The sequence below is a fragment of the Schistocerca serialis genome, chromosome 9 (assembly GCF_023864345.2).
Source record: "Schistocerca serialis cubense isolate TAMUIC-IGC-003099 chromosome 9, iqSchSeri2.2, whole genome shotgun sequence".
Classification (NCBI taxonomy): Eukaryota; Metazoa; Arthropoda; class Insecta; order Orthoptera; family Acrididae; genus Schistocerca; species Schistocerca serialis.
Window position 1 is genome coordinate 394,598,414 of NC_064646.1, and position 21,523 is coordinate 394,619,936.

At 44.3% G+C, this 21,523-nt stretch overlaps 1 protein-coding gene across 1 annotated transcript in view; it reads right to left on the reverse strand.

Moving 5' to 3' along the window:
• LOC126419647 (aldo-keto reductase family 1 member B7-like) overlaps positions 1-14,572 on the reverse strand; it is a 29,893-nt gene extending 15,321 nt beyond the window's left edge. The window contains exon 1 of the mRNA XM_050086836.1: positions 14,498-14,572. Coding sequence (XP_049942793.1) covers positions 14,498-14,572 — 75 coding nt within the window. The remainder of the gene's footprint in view (positions 1-14,497) is intronic.
• Between the last annotated feature and the right edge of the window lie 6,951 nt (positions 14,573-21,523).

Below are 21,523 nucleotides of genomic sequence, written 5' to 3' on the forward strand. Positions count from 1 at the left end.
GGTGATATGACCTAAGATCTCCTGGACGCATTCCTGTATCTGAAGATGGCCTTCTGACTGTATTGAACCAGAATGGCTTTTGGAACATCCAACTTTGTGGTCTGCTGTCAGTCACTGTCGTAGTCAGAAAATGGATCCATACCAGAAAGTGGTTACTGAAATACAAATCTGTGGCCACATTCCACTGGAGAGAGCCTGCAACAGCTTCAAAGCAGAAACGTAGATAAATTACTGAAGACGGCTCTGCAGTTGTAGAATAATGTGTCATCTGACCAGAGTTCTAACGGCAGATAATGTCTGAATTGACGAGGCGCTCAGTAGTTCGAATACACCCGTCCCGTGTAGTAGCTGAACCCTACAGCACACTGTGCACTACGGGCACCAGGAGGAGGATTGCGAAGTGACTGGTAAAACTCTGTCACTACACCTGCATCAAGTGGATCATGATGTGTGCAAAGAACACTCTCTTATCTTAGCAGGCGTGAGAACTTCCACTACAACTGCTTTTCTGGCCACAGACAGGTGAGAAGTGATTCTATCATCGACAAAAACAGCCACATCACCTTTAGTTCTATCTCCAGCAAGATCATCCTTCCCATTAAGTATGGTAGCCTCTTAATGTAGGTGTGCCGGCTACTTTAGAACTGCTGGGCCAGGAGCAGTAGTTCTTCCAAATGTGATCGGCGTCAATTTAAGTTCCACTGGAATACAGAAGTCTCTGTGGAGCCATTGATTACCAATGGCTGTCCTTGCCCTTCTCCCTCTTGTGGCGGTGATATACCTGAGAGGGCACAAGGAACATTAGACAGTGCTTGACTTTCTTGTTCTTCCACGTGGATATCAACATCCTCGATAGTAAAATCATCATTCGAATGGGAGAGTGCTCGCCGATCTGATGGTTTATCTGACACTTTCTTCGCTTGCTAACTGCTTTTGATTTAGCATTTTTCCTTATTTATGGGAGAAGCAGGTTACATGAGTAGAGGGGCCGGTGATAGTGTGTACTGGTATGTGGCTAAATTTCCACGTCTTTCGCTGACTATTTGCGAGTAGTTTCGCAACGTTCCTCCCCCGCATGTATAATAGCAGGTGCATGTATTCGTGCTTGATTCTATGCTCTGCGTTTTTGTGGACTCATCACGTTACGTGTCTAAGCTTAGCTGTTGGGGTTCCATTTATTTTATCATTTGGCGGTTTCCTTTCTTATTATTCTTGTATATTCTTTTGTTTTCTGAGGAGAAGATGTGATAACTGAGGGAAAACTGTCTCAAACCTCGCCAAGCGTCGTTGTGTTGTGTTTGTAGTTGGAAAAGCATCTGCCCTTGTTCCTCTGTTTTATTCGTCTTGTGTTAAGTGGCTAATTATTCATGTTATGTTGCCGGCACGCTTTTTTTTCTATGATTGAGATACATTCCCTGATTATTTTGGGTAGATTTTCATACTTTATTGCCGGAAATTGACGTCCATTGGCGTGGTGCCTAGTAGGTCTGTCGTAAGGCTTATGTTTATAGTACAGTTTGTTCATATTTGTTGCTACTAAAATCCATCGCTCTTTCATTGGTGAGACTTCTGTGCTGCGGTAGACCATGTTATTGTTCGTTCTTCTGTCGAGTCTTCCTGTTATATGGAGAATTTGCCTTTCAAGTGACAGTAATTTCTGTTTAATGTATCGGCCGGCCGGAGTGGCCGTGCGGTTCTGGGCGCTACAATCTGGAGCCGAGCGACCGCTACGGTCGCAGGTTCGAATCCTGCCTCGGGCATGGATGTGTGTGATGTCCTTAGGTCAGTTAGGTTTAAGTAGTTCTAAGTTCTAGGCGACTGATGACCTCAGAAGTTAAGTCGCATAGTGCTCAGAGCCATTTGAACCATTTTTTTTTTAATGCATCTGCTCTCTATCCACACAGTGGTGGCGTATTTAGCATTCTGCTTAACATACAAATGCGAATCAGTGTATCGTTGTTGGCACCCATTGTGAGCCGGCCGAAGTGGCCGAGCGGTTAAAGTCGCTGCAGAGTGGAACCGCAAGACCGCTACGGTCGCAGGTTCGAATCCTGCTTCGGGCATGGATGTTTGTGATGTCCTTAGGTTAGTTAGGTTTAACTAGTTCTAAGTTCTAGGGGACTAATGACCTCAGCAGTTGAGTCCCATAGTGCTCAGAGCCATTTGAACCATTTTGAACCCATTGTGAGTCAGATTAGGATGCGCCTGTAACCTCTTTCTCTCATACTTCAGACGTGTGGAGCCTATGTCATGGTTCTGTTCAGAGTTGTTCCTAAATAGATGGCGGTCTCCTTGAGTTGCATTTTTTCCCTCACAGCTGGACTTAAGCATTTTGTAGATTCAAGTTTCTGTTCCTTGAGAACTGTCTGTGATTAAATACCATAAGTTGTTTTTTGAAGTTTGGCTGTATCCTCCACTTTTTTAGCCAGATGGTTGATGTATTTACTGATTTCTCTGTTGATTTCCTTCACAGACTGTCCATACCACCAGCAAGCTGTATCATCCACATAGAGCACCAGCCCATCATTCCATTTTGTTGTGTGTGGAATGTCAAAAGGTACATAAATTGTACAACGGGGCGAGAGAATCGCGCCCTGTGGCACACGTACTTCTGGGAAGAATGCTACAAACTGGGCTTCATCTTGATATATTTTTGATGGCCTGTTGTCTAGGATGTTCGAAAGAAATGTGGCTAGTTGAGTTGGAATCTCCATTCCAATCCCTTGAGTCACACTTTGTCGAACACACTGCCTATCTCCAGGACCAGAGCTTAGGTCTGCTTCGTTAAGCTCTTTTCTTGTATTATACTGGTACAGACTCTTAGTCTGAGGTCTATAGTGGCGTTTCCTTTCCTAAATCCTGATTGTCTTTTCAGGATGATGGTTTTTCCTCAGCGTTGTCTGACAGTCTGTTACTGAGTATTGCTTCGAATACTTTCCCTTTTACCGGGAGTAGCGTGATTGGGTGGTATGATCTGGAGTTGTCTGGTGGCTTTCCTGGTTTTGGAAGCATTATACACTGAAGCGCCAAAGAAACTGGTATAGGCATTCATATTCAAATACAGAGATATGTAAACAGGCAGAATACAGCGCTGCGGTCGGCAACACCTATATAAGACAACAAGTGTCTGGCGCAGTTGTTAGATCGGTTACTGCTGCTACAATGTCAGGTTATCAGGATTTCATTGTGTTTGAACGTGGTGTTATAGTCGGCGCACGAGCGATGGAACACAGCATCTCCGAGGTAGCGATGAAGGGGGGATTTTTCCGTACGACCGTTTCACGAGTGTACCGTAAATATCAGGAATCCGGTAAAACATCAAATCTCCGACATCGCTGCGGCCGGAAAAAGATCCTGCAAGAACGGGACCTACAACGACTTAAAAGAATCGTTCAACGTGACAGAAGTGCAACCCTTCTGCAAACTGCTGCAGGTTACAATGCTGAGCGATCAACAAGTGTCAGCGTGCGAACCATTCAACGAGACGCCATTGATATGGGCTTTTGGAGCCAAAGGCCCACTCTTGTACCCTTGATGACTGCATGACACAGTCGCCTGGGCCCGCCTGCACCGATATTGGACTGTTGCTGATTGGAATATGTTGCCTGATTGGACGGGTCTCATTTCAAATTGTATCGAGTGGATAGAGATGTACGGGTACGGACACAGCCTCATGAATCCATGGATGCTGCATGTCAGCAGGGGACTGTTGAAACTGGTGGAGACTCTGCAATGGAATGGGACGTGTGCAGTTGGAGTGATATGGGACCCCTGATACATCTAGAAAAGACTTTGACAGGTGACACATACATAAGTATCCTGTCTGATCAAATGCATCCATTCATGTCCATTGTGCATTTCGAGTGACTTGGGGAATTCCAGCAGGACAATGTGACACCCCTTACGTCCAGAATTGCTCCAGGAATACTCATCTGAGTTTAAACACTACTGCTGGCCACCAAACTCCCCCGAAATTAACATTATTGAGCATATCAGGGATGCCTTTCAACATGCTGTTCAGAAAAGATCTCCACCACATAGTACTCTTTCTGATTTATGAACAGCCCTGCAGGATTAATGGTATCACTTTACTCCAGCGCTACTTCAGATATTATTCGAGTCCATGCCACGTCGTGGTGCAGCACTTCTGCATGCTCACAGGGGACCTACACGATATTAGGCAGGTGTACCAGTTCAGTGTAGGTATCCACTCATTAATTTAAAGTAGTTTTCTTTGATACGTAAGTGATAAATTTATTTCCCTACTTCATTGGTGTATGCGAAGCACATTTTTTGTATTATTAATCCGAATATGAATGCTGGTTTTTTGTTTCATTCCTCTTATGATTAAATTCTGGGCTTACAACGAGTTATTCACAAAAAATATATTTCTTCAAGCTATATCAATAATGTTAGGTTGGTAATAAAAATTAAAAATCTGAAATCGGACAAAATTAAAATGACTGGCAAACTCTTGATGTACAGCAACGAAAATAATCGGCAAAAACCGACATATTAATTTCCCACAGTGTGGAAAAACAGGAAATGCACTTTAAAAAGTTTATTCCATAGCACTCTGTTTGTGTACAAAACTTCGCATTTGCCACTGCTGGTGAGTTTATTGTGTTGTTTTCACGTCTTCCGTTATTTAGTTTTGACAACATATTTTTTTGATACCTCCGTTTTTTTTGAGTTGCTGGGATAAAGTGTAACAGATGACCAGATGAATAGGAGAAACCTCCAAAACTACACTTAGGTTGGCTGCTAGAATAGGCTTTTAGCAGACTAGGATTGAACTGAACATCCTTGTGTCTACAAAGTGACGTATTACTGAGCAGTCGTGCCAAATGACATGTTCTGTAACACATCACAATCTTAAATCTGCGAATAATTGCTACAAATGCGTGAGAATTTAGTAATAAATGGAAAATACATGACCCCATCTTCCAGGAGGAGGGGACAGCCAACCCCCCTCCTCCCCCCACCACACTCTCCCTCGTCCCCTTCGGACATAGTGTGTTTAGATGTAAGGAAGTTGAGGCAGTTAGTTAGTTGCTTGTTCCATGGATCATATTCACGATAAACGTTATGATGTGAAACGTGTCAATGAAACAAAATGAACAAAAATAGGGAGAGACAAATAACAGGATGGAGATCGGTAGATGTGACGTACTTGTAAGAGGCAAACAAATGATTAAAATATCAGAAAAATTGTATGATTTATTCAAGAGAAAGAGCTTTACCAATTGAGTGTGTCAATAAAACTTTGATCCATCTCTGGCCCTTATGCAAGCAGATTGGCATTGGCTGGTAAAGTTGTTGTGCCAAATTCTGTGCAAACGACATGTTAGATTGTCAAAATCCTGGACTGGTCGGAGGGCCCTGTCCGTAATGCTACAAAAATTCTCAATTGGGAGAGATCTGGCGACCTTGCTGGTCAAGTAGGGTTTGATACGCGTGGAGACAACAGTAGAAACTCTCGCAATGTGCAAGCGGGCATTATCTTAATGAAATGCAGGTCCAGAGTGGCTTGCCATGAATGGCAACAGAATGGGGCATAGAATGTCGTAGACGCACCACTGTGCTGTAAGGGTGAAGCGGATGACAACCAAACGGGTGCTGTTATGGAATGAAATGGCACACCAGACCATCACTCATGGCTGGGCCATGTGGCGGGCGATAGTCGGGTTGGTATTCCACCACTGACTGGGTCGTCCTCAGGCACGTCTTTGGCCTAAAATCTCATTAACTGAAGTATAGTTGTCTCCACTGATACGTCGCGCTTCGAACTGAGCCTCGATGACTAGAGAAGACATGTCTGGACACGTCCCAGACATTGGTGCGATGTCAATCTGACTGTTGCTGCCATACAGCCCAACAACTAGTAGTGACAGTCTGGGCCGTCATTTCTTTTTATAGTAGGCCCCTTTTGGTTGTCATCCGCGGCACCCTTACAGCATAGCGGTATGCTGACGCTATTCTACGCCCCATTTTATTGCCCTTAGTGGCAAGCCATTCCGAGCTTACATTTCAGCAAGATAATGGCCGCCGACACACGGCGAGAGTTTCTACTGCTTGTGTTCGGGATTGCCAAGCACTAACTTGCCCTGCAAGCTCACGCGATCTCTCCCCAAATGAGAAAGTCTGGGGCATTGTGGGCAAGCCCCTCCAACCAACTCGGGATTTTGACACTCTGGCGCGCCAGTTGGACAGAATTTGGCACGAAATCCCTCAGGAGGACATCCAACAACTCTACCAATTAAGGCCAATCCAAATAACTGCTTGTACAAGGGCCAGAGGTGGACCAACACTGGCCTGCCGCTGTGGCAGAGCGGTTCTAGGTGCTTCAGTCCGGAACTACGCTGCTGCTACGGTCGCAGGTTCGAATCCTAGCCGGCCGCGGTGGTCTCGCGGTTCTAGGCGCTCAGTCCGGAACCACGCGACTGCTGCGGTCGCAGGTTCGAATCCTGCCTCGGGCATGGATGTGTGTGGTGTCCTTAGGTTAGTTAGGTTTAAGTAGTTCTAAGTTCTAGGGGACTGATGACCACAGATGTTAAGTCCCATAGTGCTCAGAGCCATTTGAACCATTTTTTTTTTTTTCGAATCCTACCTCGGGCATGGATGCGTGTAATGTCCTTAGGTTAGTTAGATTTAAGTAGTTCTAACTCTAGGGGACTGATGACCTCAGACGTTAAGTCACATAGTGCTTAGAGACATTTGAACCATTTTGGACCAACACGTTGTTGACTCGCTCGATTTGTGACGCTCTTTCTCTTGAATAAAACATCTAACTTTTCTGCAATTTCAATCGCTTATTTGTCTGTACATGTACATCATATCTACCAATTTCCATCCCATTCGGATTACTCCTTCATGGTGTGTCTTTTTTTTTTTTTTTTTTTTTTTTTTAGAGCATACATCTAAAAAATGACACAAATATTTTGATGGCCTTATGTTGGTCAGCTACTTTATTCGGTAAAAAGTTCAAATTATTTCCATTCAATAATTCCTCTAAGGAATATCGAAGAATTTGTTGCCAGCCGGTGTGGCCGAGCGGTTCTAGGCGTTTCAGTCTGGAACCGCGCGACCGCTACAGTCGCAGGTTCGAATCCTGCCTCGGGCATGGATGTGTCTGATGTCCTTAGGTTAGTTAGGTTTAAGTAGTTCTACGTTCTAGGGGACTGATGACCTCAGATGTTAAGTCCCATAGTGCTCAAAGCCATTTTTTAAGACTTTGTTAAGAAAAATATCCTTAACGAACGACTGAAAACGCTCCTGTTGTCTGTCAGACACTTTACCTCCATTTCCGTCGGTTGAGTGTCGTACAGTGTTGTACCTACTTATTTCACTCCTTTCTACGTCAAAGCGAAATTCATTAAATGGTAACGTAGATAATTTATCCTTCTGGTAATGTATGCACGTGAATATCTCGGTTACTCTCAAACTTAAATGGAACGTTCATAACAAATTTCATAAGTGAATAAGTACACTGTAGTGCTGCGGTTAATATTCCCAATTGCTTAAAGAGATGCGTGCGACATGTGCACGTGGAACCCAACACATAATTCTAATTCCTTTATTTTGCGGTATGAATACTTTTTGCCAAGGTGGGGATTTACCCCAGTATATGTTCCCATAAGACACCAATGAATGAAAATACGTTAACTTACTGACTTCTGTGTCCTCAAGGCTGCAGTTATTCCTTTGGCAAAAGTAGCCTAACCTAAACGTGATACATAGTAGGTCTACTATATGGGTTTTCCACTTTAATTTTTCAGCAGTATGTACACCTAAGAACTCAGAATTTTCTACCCTGTTCATTGTTTCTTGTTGGTATACTAGGTTAATAAGAGGTGGGATACTTTCGTCTGCACAGAACTGGTTGAGGTGTGTATTTCAGACTTTAAAGGTAACCCATTTGTGTGAAACCACTCAGAAACTTTAACTCAAAAACTTTCACCGATGATGCTTTGCTCGGCTTCACAACAGTGCTTCTGTCATCTGCAAACAAGGATAATTCTGCATCCTGAGTCAAGTAAAATGATTGCTCGTTAACACAACGCAAAAACAGCAGTGAATCAATGATCAAACGCTGTAGTATTCCTATTGTAGTTTCTCCCCATTTGACGTCCCTCTTTATATTAACTGAGCAGCATAGAGCAACATTCTTATACGAATTAAGACAGGATTGTGGAGAACCACATACTCCATAAAAACTTCCGAGGTAGGCTGTTATGACTGACACAGTCAAGTGCCTTCGGAAGTCCAGAAGATCCCAACTGATGATATTTTATTATTTAAAGATTTTATTATGGCTGATTAAATGAGCAAGTAGTTGACTCACAAGGGGAACCCACTACACGTCTCTCTCTGATACAGTCGAAACTCGGAATGGTGAAAGAAGGATGGAAACAAAGGTGTATCTATTTCGGCTTAGGTGCCAACGTTCAATAATTTTTTAGGAAATAGAGGTTAAACTTTCGACGCTATTTCATCAGTATACCCGCGCAGTATACCAAGTTTATCAGTATATCAAGTGGGTTGGTAGCGCAATGGGCAAGAGTGCAGTTTAGAAATTTTGTGCCCCGAGTTCGAATCCAGTTTTTGCTGTCACGGAGGTACGACTATGTCACATCAATATTTTTTGTGACATTGTAAAATTAAATGGAATTCTTGACAAAATAAATATGCATATCAAATACTGCTAAAAACAGATTGTATTGTCACAGATATTATACAGGTGCCCCAGGACGAACAGCCAATACTCAGGGACATGACAGGAACGATCATTCGAAGCAAAAAAGTATAGTAAACTTCGGTTCTAAAATGCGTACGTTCAGAGTTATGAACTGGTCCTCATCTTCGATGATGTGAAATGTAGCTATTCTACTGCGAGTTCTTTGCTTTCCACTTTTTGGGAGGAAGTAGTACGATTCATAAGAAGAAAAAGTTATCTAGTAAAAATAGGCTCTAAAACGCGTATCTCAAGAGCTATGAGCACTCATTCAGTGCAAGAGATGTCTTGCACGGTAGTGAATATGAACAAGTCCTCACATCTCATAAGGTATGCGCTTTAGAACTCATGTTTACTGGACATTTTTCTCGTTTTTTGGTCCACACTGCCACCTCTCAATCTATAGAAAGCAAAGTAGAAGAGGTTTGTTTCACAGCATCGAAGATGAGGAAGTGGTCATACATTTTAAGCTGTGCAGAGTCCATGTTTACTAGACGTTTTTGCTTCGAATGTTCGTTACACTGAATACTGACCATTCCACCTGGGACACCCGGTATAGTTAATAGTAGTTGAAAAACAAAACCATAAGGATTCTAGTACTTCGATGTTTGCTTTGTATTTTGTACTTGAAGAGAATCAGCGCATTCACAAAAACATTCAAAGCATAAAAATATCTTTAGGAAAACAACCTCGCGATGTTAAATACGTATGTTGAACGTCAGCCATGTTCAAGGCTAGAACATGACGGTATTCCGAGTCCATCGACAAACAGCCCATCGTATAAGAAGGGATCGTCTTGCCCATCCTCGTATAAATAATACATAGAAACGGCTCTATTTTTACGTAAGGTCGTCGCACTTTGTCCAGAAACTGGTGACAGGTTCCTTTTGTCAGCTTTCCAGATTTTGCGGCTGTTGCGTGCGTCTTCTGATGTCGTTCCATTAACTGGTTTACTCAAGGACCAAATTTGTCACTAACTTTTTGCAGACAAACGAAAACTGTTGGTGGCGGTTTTCTGGAAGGTGTTAATCAGTGTCAATTGTGACGTTAAATCTATTTTTAATAAAATTCTTATTTCTTTAGCTATCAGTTCCACTGTACTTCTCGATGTCATAAGCTATATTGATGTCACACACTTTCGTGACAACGAAACAAAAAAAGACTTAAGATGGGGTTCGATCACAGGGCGCAAAATTTCGGAGTGTTGTCCTAGCCACTGCGCCACCAATGCTTGAGTTGCTTGATGAATTCGCGTCGAAACTCCAACCTTTTTTTCTCTCAGAAGCTATTGCGTGTTGGCGCCTAAGCCATAACAGGTGTCTATATTTCCGTCCTTCTGTCATGCTGCCAAGTGTCGACTGTATCAGAGCGACAAATGGACGGTTCCACTTCTCCGCAGAGTGCCTTTTGAAATGCAGATTGTGACTGGACAAGTATCCTGCCACTACACAGGTGAATGACAACTCTGGAGTGCATCTTCTTTTCAAAAACTTTAGAAAATGATGTAACGAGCGACAATGGCAGTAGTTACTGACATCTGTGGAGTCACCCTTTTATGGAGGGGCCTAACAGTGGCAAATTTTAATCAGTCTGGGAAACCAACCTGAATTAATGATGCATTACATAAGTGATTATGTATATATTGGGCCACAACTGTTAGTGTCTTGTTGGAGATATTACCCACCCCATATGAACTTGTCTTGTTAGAGGTGTTACCCACCCCATACGAACTTTCACTTATTAGAGTCATAGTCCTTAGTTAAGATGGGGTTGTGCCATCAATATTTATTGTCCTCTGCACTGCTTCTTCAGTGACTTGTTTTGCTTTCTCTTCTGAAATATTTGCAAAAATTCGACTTTCAACACTCTGACCCTAGACGGGTCAATCGGGCTCGCCCGCCGCCGTGGCATCCTTCATAAATGACGTCACTGTGAGCACTATGGAGGGGCAAGTGGTCGGCACACCTCTCTCCCGGTCGTTGTTGGGTTTCTTGACCCTGGAAGCGCTACAGATCGGTCGAGTAGCTCCTCAGTTTGCATCATGAGGCTGAGTGTAACTCGTACTAGTCCTCTCACGAAGGAAAAATCCCAGGCAGTACTGGAAATCGAACTAGCATGGCTTCAGCCTCACTTACCACTCGACTAGGTAGCCAGACATTTGCAACAATATTTTCACCTACGTTTTAGAAATTCATTATTAAAAATTCACCGAAGAGCCAAAGAAACTGGTACAGCTGCGTATCATCGTTTAGGGCCCCCGCCAGCATGCAGAAGTGCCTCAACACAATGTGGTATGGACTCGACTAATGTCTGAAGTAGTGCTGGAGGGAACTGACACCATGAATCCTGCAGGCCTGTCCCTAAATACGTATGAGTACAATTGAGTGCAGATGTCTTCTGAATAGCACGTTTCAAGGCATCCCAGACATACTCAATAATGTTCATGTCTGGGGATGTTGGTAGCCAGCGGAAGAGTTTAAACTCAGAAAAGTGTTCCTGGAGCCACTCTAGCAATTCTGGATGTATGAGGTGTCACTTAAGTCCGTCGGAATGCATATTTGACATGAATGGATGCAGGTGATCAGACAGGATGCTTACCTATGTGTCACCTGTCAGACTCGTATCTAGCTGTATCAGGGGTCCCATATCACTCCAACTGCACACGCTCCACATCATTACAGATCCTCCACCAGCTTGAATAGTCCCCTGCTGACATGCAGGGTCCTTGGATTTATGAGGGTTGTCTCCACACCCGTACACGTCCAGCCGTCGATACAATGTGAAACGAGACTCGTTCGACAAGGGAACATGTTTCCAGTCATCAAGAGTCCAATGTCAGTGTTGACGGGCCTAGGTGAGGCGTAAAGTTTTGTGTCGTGCAGGGAACACGAGCTTGGAAAACCCATATTGATTAAGTTTCCTTGAGTGGTTCGCACGCTGACACTTAATGATGGCCCGGCACTGAAATCTGCAGCAATTTCCAGACGGGTTGCATTCCTGTCACTTTGAATTATTCTCTTCAGTCGTCGTTGGTCCCGTTCTTGCAGGATCTTTTTCTGGTCTCAGCAATGTCGGAAGTTACCGGATTCCTGATATTCACAGTACGCTCGTGAAATCGTCATAAGGGAAAGTCCCCACTTCATCGCTACCTTGGAGATGCTGTGTTCCATCGCTCGTACGCCGACTGTAACACCACGTTCAAACTCACTGAAATCTTGATAACCCACCATTGTAGCAGCAGTAACCTATCTAACAACTGCGCCAGACACTTGTCTTACATAGGCGTTGCCGAGCGCAGCGCCGTATTCTGCCTGTTTGCATGCCTTTGTATTTGAATACGTATGCCTACACCAGTTTCTTTGGCGCTTCACTGTATCTGCTACATGTGAACTGTGCTGTACAGTGCTTCCACTCGCTAACAGAAATAATGTTATCTTCTATGGCTTCTTCCCCTGTCTCTCATTTCACAATATTCCACGCTGAATTGATTTTACTGAGTGATATGTCAGATTCAGACAAGGTTGCATACTCGAAGATTTTCTGTCAACTTATAAAAATTTTACACAACGTCTTATAATGTGAAAGTACGCTTTTAATATAAAAAAAGACGTCCCGCGAAGGAATTAGCCGAATGGGATGGAAATCAGTGGATATGATCTACATGTACAGACAAATAAACGATTACAATTTCAGAAAGAAATTGGATGATTTATTCAAGTGAAAGAGCTTCACGGATTGAGCATCTCAATAATTCGTTGGTCCACCTCTGGCCCTTACGCAAATAGTTATTCTGTTTGTGATTGATTAATACAGTTGATGGATGTTCTACTGAGGGATATCGTGCCAAATTTTGCCCAATTGACGCGTTAGATCGTCAAAAATCCCGAACTGGTTCGAGGGCGCGGCCCATAATGCCCCGAACGTTCTCAAACAGGGAGAGATCGGGCGACCTTCCTGGCAAAGTTAGGGTTTGGCAAGCACGAAGGCAAGCAGTAGAAACTCTCCGTCGTGTGCGGCGGTCATTATCTTGTTGAAATGTAAGCTCAGGATAGCTTACCATGAAGGACAACAAAATGGGACGTAGAATGTCGCCAGCGTACCGCTGAGATGCAAGGTGCCACGGCCGACAACAAAGGGGTCCTGCTATGAAATGAAGTGGTTACAGCAGACCATCGCTCCTGGTGGGGCCGTATGGCAGCTGATTGTCAGGTTGGTATCCCACCATCACATTTTCAGCCTGGACTCTCATTGACTGGAGTAGAATTGTCTTCAGTGATGAGCTCCGCTTCTAACTCACCCCCGATGACCAGCGAGGACGTGTCAGGAGAAGACCCAGAAGGCGGTGGGATACCAACGTGACTGTCGCCCGCCATATTGTCCTACAACCACGATAGTCTTGGGTGCCATTTCATTTCAGTTTCATTTCATAGCAGGACCCCTTTGGTTGTCATCAGCGGCACCCTTAGAACGGTACGTCGACGATATTCTACGATTGGGTTTCCCTGCCCCCTTCATGGCTAGTCAGCCTGGGCTTACATTTCAGCAAGATAACACCCGCCCGCACATGGGGACAGTTCGTGCTTGCCAAACCCTACCTTGGCAGCAAGGTCGCCGGATCTATCCACAGTTGAGAAAGTCGGGATTTCGACGAACTAACGCTCCAATTGGACAGAATTTGGTACTATATTCCTGAGGAGGATATCAACAAGTCAATCAATACGATATTGCAGTGCCTGTGTTGTCCGAAAGTACGATACAATATTCCTTTGGACATGCATGCTGATCTTCCGTTTGTCGCGAGCGGTTGCCTTACAATGGCATTCTGGCTAACGTGGATTGTTTATACGGTTAAGTAATGAGTACGTAATAAAATTCACTATTATTCTGATTTGTAAAGGGAGCGATCAAGCGCTCCCACCCATGAGTATGCGAGATAACACCGTCCACACGATAGTTTCCGTTCCGCCAGCCTGTTATTCCATCTTAGTCTCTCGTGCAGGTCACTTCCATTCTCCCGAACAGCGGGTCGCCCTGCCGTCACACCGCTAAGAAAGTGCCATCTTCTACCATTCCACACGATAACATACACTGTGCCTCAAGTAATCACGTTAGTAGAAACTATTTTTTCTATTTCCAATCCTGCATTTTAAAAAAATTTTGGCGTCTTCTCATTTTAAACTTTTTTCCTCCTTTTAGATGCAAGCAAATTTGAAACAAGGGTCTATAACGACGTGATCCACCCACCACCAATTTTTACGAAATTAATGGTTGCTTGGTTGGTTGCTTGGTTGATATGGGCAAGGGGACCAAACAGCGATGTCATCGGTCCCATCTGGTTAGGGATGGCATTTGCCTGAAGCGATTTAGGGAAATCACGGGAAACCTAAATCAGGATGGCCCCACGCCTTTGTCACCCTTGGTTCGCCAATGTGATGTAGGCAGTATTTACTGAATAACATATCTTGACTAGGAGTGATGGGTACATCTATGGCCTTTTAACACTCTGTATTTATTTCAGAGACGACGTTTATTAATTTTAAAATCCACTAAGTTGAGACACTGTATATTACTCTTTACCAAGTAAGTTGCAGCAGATGCTGCAGCTTTAGGCCACGAAACCGGTCATGTATCAATGAAACAACAATTTTACCAGCTGTCAGTGAAATTCTTCTTAACACCATGCCTTTCAACAACTGCAGATACACAGAATATAAAACACTTTGTGAGTTCTCATTCAGAGAGTGCTCGTTTTTACATGTTTACCTGCCAGGTGCCGAGCCCGAAAGCCGGCATGCTCCTCCCGTTGTTGAGCTTCACTACAGGAGCGAGCGAAGGCATGGCTACGGCGAGAAGGCAGACTTGTGGCTGGCGCAGATCAGCTGGTAGGCGCGAAACGGTCCGCTAATATAGAGTACGTACAATGCGGTGTTTCACTCGCGGCGTTCCGTTAGCAGCCAATTACCGACGTGTGAAAAGCGTGGGGAAGCTACGATCACGTGCCGAGTGGAAGGAGAAGTTAGTTTGTGTAGGATCTCCACATAAATGTTTGCCTCCTTCCACGATGATTGTTCAAGAAACTCAACCATTTTTTGGTGCTGCATTCAAACACAAGGATAAGGTTCAGCAACAAACGTTAACTCGTATCTGCTGTTCCCTTTGCTCCTTGTTTCCAATACTTACATTCCACGTCACGCACAAATTAAATATGTCAGGCACAACACTTGGCATAAAAGCATCAGTTGCAAAGGAGCACGAGAAAGCTCCTGGTAATCATTACGTCACATACCGCAACCCAGAAGAAAGTTCTTTCATCTTCCTCAAAACACGTACATTTCTGTGTAAAATCAGCCTTTACATAGCTTTCCAACTCGAACTACCGAAGACGAAAAAAGTCTCCTCTTTGCGAAACCAGGCCCCCGGACAACCTTCTTTCTTTCAACCCATGAGCCCTCAGCAGAATCCTTCCACCCACCCCATCCAAACTTGTCCACGAGCACACGAACAACAACATCGTCTCTCCGTCATCAAGTGTGGTTTTGACCCCAACTGATGAACAACTTCCGTAGCTACCCCAGGCCCCATACCTACAACAGACCAAATGCCGACCCTCTCGCTTTCTATCTACAGATATGGAAAAAGGCTACGGATCCTAAGACTGTGTACACCACTTGGTCTCCTCATAAGATTTTGTTAGTATGTACTTCTATCCAAGGCTTGACTGCATCTTTTCAAACAAAATGTCCGGCAAATCCCATCCTAACTGCAGGGGTCCCCCACAATTTTTTCCTGTCATCGCCCCTTCATTTCCTATACTTAACCGATATTCCTAAATCATCCCCTCACGCGTACCTACTTCAGTATGCCGACGAGATCACTTTCCTTGCTGTCCTACCTGCCTTCCATTCGACCAGTTTCCACCTCCAGTTCTACCTCAATAATTTCACCTCCTTGTATAACTAGTGGTACCTGTTCGTCAAGCCTTCAAAAACCCAAGCAATAATTATTGGATAAATTACCAGAGCGTTCCATCCTCTCGAAATTTTCTCCATAGAATCCACAACCGCCCAACTCAGTTAACTGAAACACCAAAACACACTGGACTACAAACTCGATCAAATACGACTTCCCTTACCAACCAACCAAAAGAAGAAACAAAACACAGTAGACTAAAACTACTAACAGACCAACCATAGGCGCTAAATCCCTCGACTGTCGTACCTACCTACAAGCCCCTCCCTCGCCCGTGCCCTCCTCACCCATACAATGTTGCAGTGTTGTTCAATCCTCCTAGGTTTCAGCACTCCTTCCAAATCCTTATTTGCCACCACTCCACTTTCTGAATCCATTTACACTCCCTCACTCACATCACATTACGAAGTTACCGTGTCTCCTCAAACACCTGGGATACCTTCGCAGCCGGCCGGAGTGGCCGTGCACTTCTAGGCGCTACTGTCTGGAACCGAGCGACCGCTACAGTCGCAGGTTCGAATCCTGCGTCGGGCATGGATGTGTGTGATGTCCTTAGGTTAGTTAGGTTTAATTAGTTCTAAGTTCTAGGCGACTGATGACCTCAGAAGTTAAGTCGCGTAGTGCTCACAACCAATACCTTCGCAAGTCGTTCGCATAATCTAGAACTCGTACGTCTCCTGTAAAATCTAGAATGCTTACCAAATTGTATAGTGAGTCATTGACAACACTGCCTTCCTGTCAAGACTCTACCAACATGCCTCACATCTCACATTCTTCACATCCCCACAAACTTCATGTCATTTTCAAGGGGGACTTCTACTGTCTTCTCGTCCAAGACCATGAACTAATTCCTTCATCTGTATCCTACCCTACCGCCTCCTTTTCCAGATTAAAACACCAACACTGGATAAGTGTAAACCTACCCACCTCCATCCAACTACATCCTGTGTCTTGACCCATGCCAACACTAATACCACATAACTTCGTCTCCAATCGCATCTGCATCCAAATCTCTTACCTAGGAAATGCTGTCTGGAAACAATAGTACTGTTATACTCATAGTTTCAAAACTACACACCCCACTTTTGCTTTTATCCAATCTGACCAGAAGAACATAGCTAGACACTACCAAAAACTCACTTATTAACTAGAATACACTCAAACCAGCAGTGCTGGACATGCTGTCACCACAGCAAGTATGATATTTTGGCGAGTCACATGATTAGCATGTAGTCAGGCCTAGAACTAGACGCCAGCATGGCAATCAAGAGCAAGATGGGCAAATTGCCCAATACCATAGTATTTCATCATAGCCAGATCGTGGGCACTCGTGCCAAGGAACACTTCATCTCAGATGTCGGGCAGATATTGGCTTTTCACATGCCACCACTTCACAGCCATACCGTGAGTACTCCTATTCCAGTAAAACTGCAGCCATTAAAGTGCCGAGGGCATAACGTGTTGATGGCTGGAGTACTCATCTACAAGTGGGGACTGTAACAGACAGGTAGTAGAGCTGTATGTTATTTGCCAGTCCCACAACAAGTCAACATGTGTACCATCTAGAACTACCTCATCGCTATGAGGCGGAGAAGCCACCGCCTCAAATGTATGCTTTTCCTCACGACACGTCACAGGATAGCGATTAGTATAGGTGTGGTAATACTGCCATTAGGTGCTCGAAGAAAGGAGAACAGTCTTCAGCACTGACCTGTCGCGGTGCACATTGATTCACGCCCATGTCACTGGATAAACATGTCGAAAATTACCTGAGGTGATGCATTCTGCTCACCAACAGGGTGAATATGTGTCCTGTACACGGGGACTTGGAAAAGTAAACTACACATGACAACCCACACTAACATTATTGTGCAGCTACAGTGGTTTGTTGTTAGAAGGGGGTACTTGTCTGGATTTCATATAGACCCAATTCTACAACGCCACAAATCACGGGTGCATCGCAGAATGGGAGTGATATGATATGGCGTGACAACTGGAGATGTACTCCAAAGTTGAAGTCCGTGGAACAGTATGATTCTTGTAGGCACTACGTCTAAACTGCACACAGATTAACAAAGAATTTCTGATGGTAAATAGAACAAATTCAGTGCCACGTCCAGCTGTAATGAAATGGTGCACTATCTGACCACAGCCACACAGCCATGGTGGTGCTGATCAGGAAGGAGGGCCATCACCATCGACCACAGACGGCGTTGTCCAGGGAATCAAGAAACTGATTCGCAGCAATTGTAGATTTTCCGACGATAAGGATGTTCACACAGCAGTTCTCGAATGGTTTCACGACCAAGGAGCGGATTTCTATCGGCCAAGAACTGAACGATTTGTTGAAAGCTGCAACAGTAGTTTACCCATACTTGGTGACTGTGTTGGAAATTAGTGCATATATGTGTGCCACTCTGAAGGGTAATGCAACATTTAATAAAAGAGGTACCCTCGTTCGATGCCCAAATGTTCCAGTGAGATGTGGATTATGGGACGAGTGTAGACATGATCTGTGACCGGACTGTTATAATAGCTCCTCGCGAGTTAACAGACTTTGAACGTAGGGTTATAATCGATGTAAGACATGACTCATAGCATATAGAAAACTATGCGAGAATTTGCGTTTCCGAGGTCAGTAGCTACAAGTGTGGATCTCCAAGTATCGGAGAAACAAGATTTCCATACCCATTAACCACCTTCTAGGACGATCTCAAGTGTTCTACGACCAGACGTCACATCACCTCTGCAGAGCCAAATGGGAAGCTCGACGGTCTCCTGTGATATACGTATGGAGACTGAAGTGATAAATGAAAATTTGTACCAAGGCCGGGATCCGAACCCAGGTCTCCTGTTCACTAGGCATATGTGCTACCTGGCACTGTAGATTTTCACGACTACAAGGACTACTCTAGCATGCCTCCCTCCTCAACCCAAATTCCCTTTCACGCCTCTGCCCACTTTGGTGTTCCCCCTTAATTCGAACAGCATTGCTTGGGGAATACCAACGTTGGTTGCGGTGTCAATGGGAATTTGGATTGAGAAGGGTGCTGTGCTAGGATAGCCCACGCAGTTGTGCAAAACCATTGTGCTGGGGTGGCATAGTGGTTAGCGTATCTGCCACGTTCGAATTATGGCCTTCGTACAAATTTCCATTTGTCGCTTCAGTCTACATACATATATCACAGTAGACCGTCGAGCATCCCGTACGTCTCTGTTTTCATCTAGTTGAGGAGATGCTGGTGCAAGTGCCCCGTAATGCTGACGTTGGGACGAGTCAGCATTACCCTGACTGTAAGCCACGGCGTCAGCACCAGCTGCATCCCCCTACTTTTGCTGCGAAGCAATTCCTCTAGAGAATGGCTGCTCTCAGCGTCAAGTTTGCACACATCCACTGTGGAGGCGAGTGGAGACTTCCACCCACTGGACACAACCCGTTGCCCTCTGGTGGAGTCTGGCGATGAAGTGCCAATGACCAGTCAGCAGCGCTGTGGACCCAAGTACTGCAAGGAGACTCAATGCTGACGGCAGCTGGCCCGACCCAGACTCGAACCTGCGGCTGCACCTGGCGGTGCCTAGTCCTCTAATCATCCAGTGTGGACCTGCCATTGTGGCTCTTCTGCTGGACTCCAGATGCCTCTGACTCAAACCCCTACTGTTCATATGGCTCCGATGTAGAGTTGTTACACTAAAACCCCGCACCCAGACACATAGCACACAACAAGAGTCTTGCCCTGGTGTGGTGTCACCATCCTGCCATCTACAGCTATCACTCCTGAGTGGTTCAGTTTCCTGCTAAGTATGGCTAGCGTATTTCACAATCCTCTTGTGCACCTGTTATTCTGACCCTTATGTCACTGTACTACCGATTAGCAGTAGCTTGACGGAATGCTACACTGTGGCTCCTAACAACCCAAGCATAGTTCCCATCTCTGCTGAGTGAACGATTGCTCGTTTCGCTGCCATTCTGGCGATGTGTCAACGAAAGAACAGGAAACACGGATTTTGGCCAAGCAGTTGGAATTTGTAACAAAAGTTCCACAGCCGCTTAAACACATTACATGAACTATGAGTAAGTGTCAGAGATGGCTTCCAAAATTATTTGCATCTGAATGAAAACACCTGTATAAAACTCCTAGAAAGTACACGACAGTTTCTACAGAAATCAAGATACGTAAGTCCACTGAACAAAAAATGAGTCACTCCCAGAATACAGTACACTGAAATGAAATGTCGTGTGGCTAGGGCCTCCCGTCGGGTAGTCTTTGTAGTTGACGCCACTTCGGCGACCTGCGTGTCGATGAGGATGAAATGATGATGAAGACAACACAAAACCCAGTCGATGAGCAGAGAAAATCTCCAATGCCGCCGAGAATCGAACCCGGGCCCCTTTGCACAGCATTCGGCCGGGCTGACCACTTCTCATTTTGTTCTACATTGCTCGTTGTATTTGTTCGGGGCGTACGTCCTAAGACATCCGTTCACGTTCTTCGTTGACCTGTTCTTTCAGGTTTTTTTTTTTTTATTACAGAGGGCTGCTAACCCTCTGACCGAACACGCTGAGCTACCGTGCCGGCATCCCTCGGCTATCCAGGCGCACATACAGTACACTAATTCACAGTAACGCCACATCTAAACTAGATAATGGCTTCGTTTCGGTGAAGAAGAAAGTCCACAAATTTCTTTAGGTGTTCCACATCCAGCTGAACTCATTGAATGATATCCGTTTTGCTTCCTCGGTCTGAGTGGAAATGAACAATACCAGCGTTGCCTATCTTTACTTTTATCTCTCTTTAAGCTCCCCTTAGCACACTGAATATGAGCTCAGTTCAATACTCGTAAATTATAGATCATAACCACAGATCAAAATACACTCATATTTAATACAAGCAGTTCCCTTACTCCGGAAATTTCTTGAAAGAGGACAAAGATTTAGTGGCCGAAAATGGCGTCGAAATGTGTGCTAAGGACCTGAGACCATTTAGCAGTATAGAGGGAGAAGGATTTCATGGTAACCCGCAAACGATGTCAAAATCTTTTGTAAGGTACTCTTTTCCATGCACTGTCCGAAATATTATGTAGACAGTAATATTCCTCTTGATGGTCAAGTGTGCAAAATTTCTTCAAGATCGGAATAAAACTGTAGGTTGGTGTAGAAGTGTGTAAGTAAAGTACCCTCCGCCATGTACCATTCAGAATTTTAAGCTGACAGCGCCCTTCATCCTGCTTTGAATATCAAGTATGCCAAATTTCATCAAGATCGGAATAAAAACGTACAATTTGTCGAATGCCGTTAGGTAAAGTAACCTCTGCCATGCACCCTACGAAATTTTAAGTAGACTGTGACCTTCCTCTTGGTTTCGAGGTATAGTGTACAAAATTTCATCAAGACTGTATGCAATACAAACACACGGACACAATGAAAACACACTTTCAGTTTTTCTGAAATTTTCCAAATTTTCGGTCGATTTTCGAAAAATTTTATTCCATAAAAACCTTGTCCTGAGAATTACGAACACAGCAAAAAAAAAAATTGCCGAATTGGTCCAGCCGTTCTCGAGTTTTACGCTTATCAACGCATTTGGCAATTCATTTTTATTTATATAGATTTGAACAAAACGGTCGGCGCCTGTTTTGCAATGGAACGCCGTCGCAGTATGGAAAACTAATTAGGAATGCAGGGGTTATATTTGTTTTTAGAGGGTTGCCTAACCAGAATAAGTTGTATGACAATGGATTGGTTCTGAAATTCAGATCAATTGTGAATTTAGTGGGTCATTTATTTACTCTAATATCTCGACGCGTATCATAACAAAATGA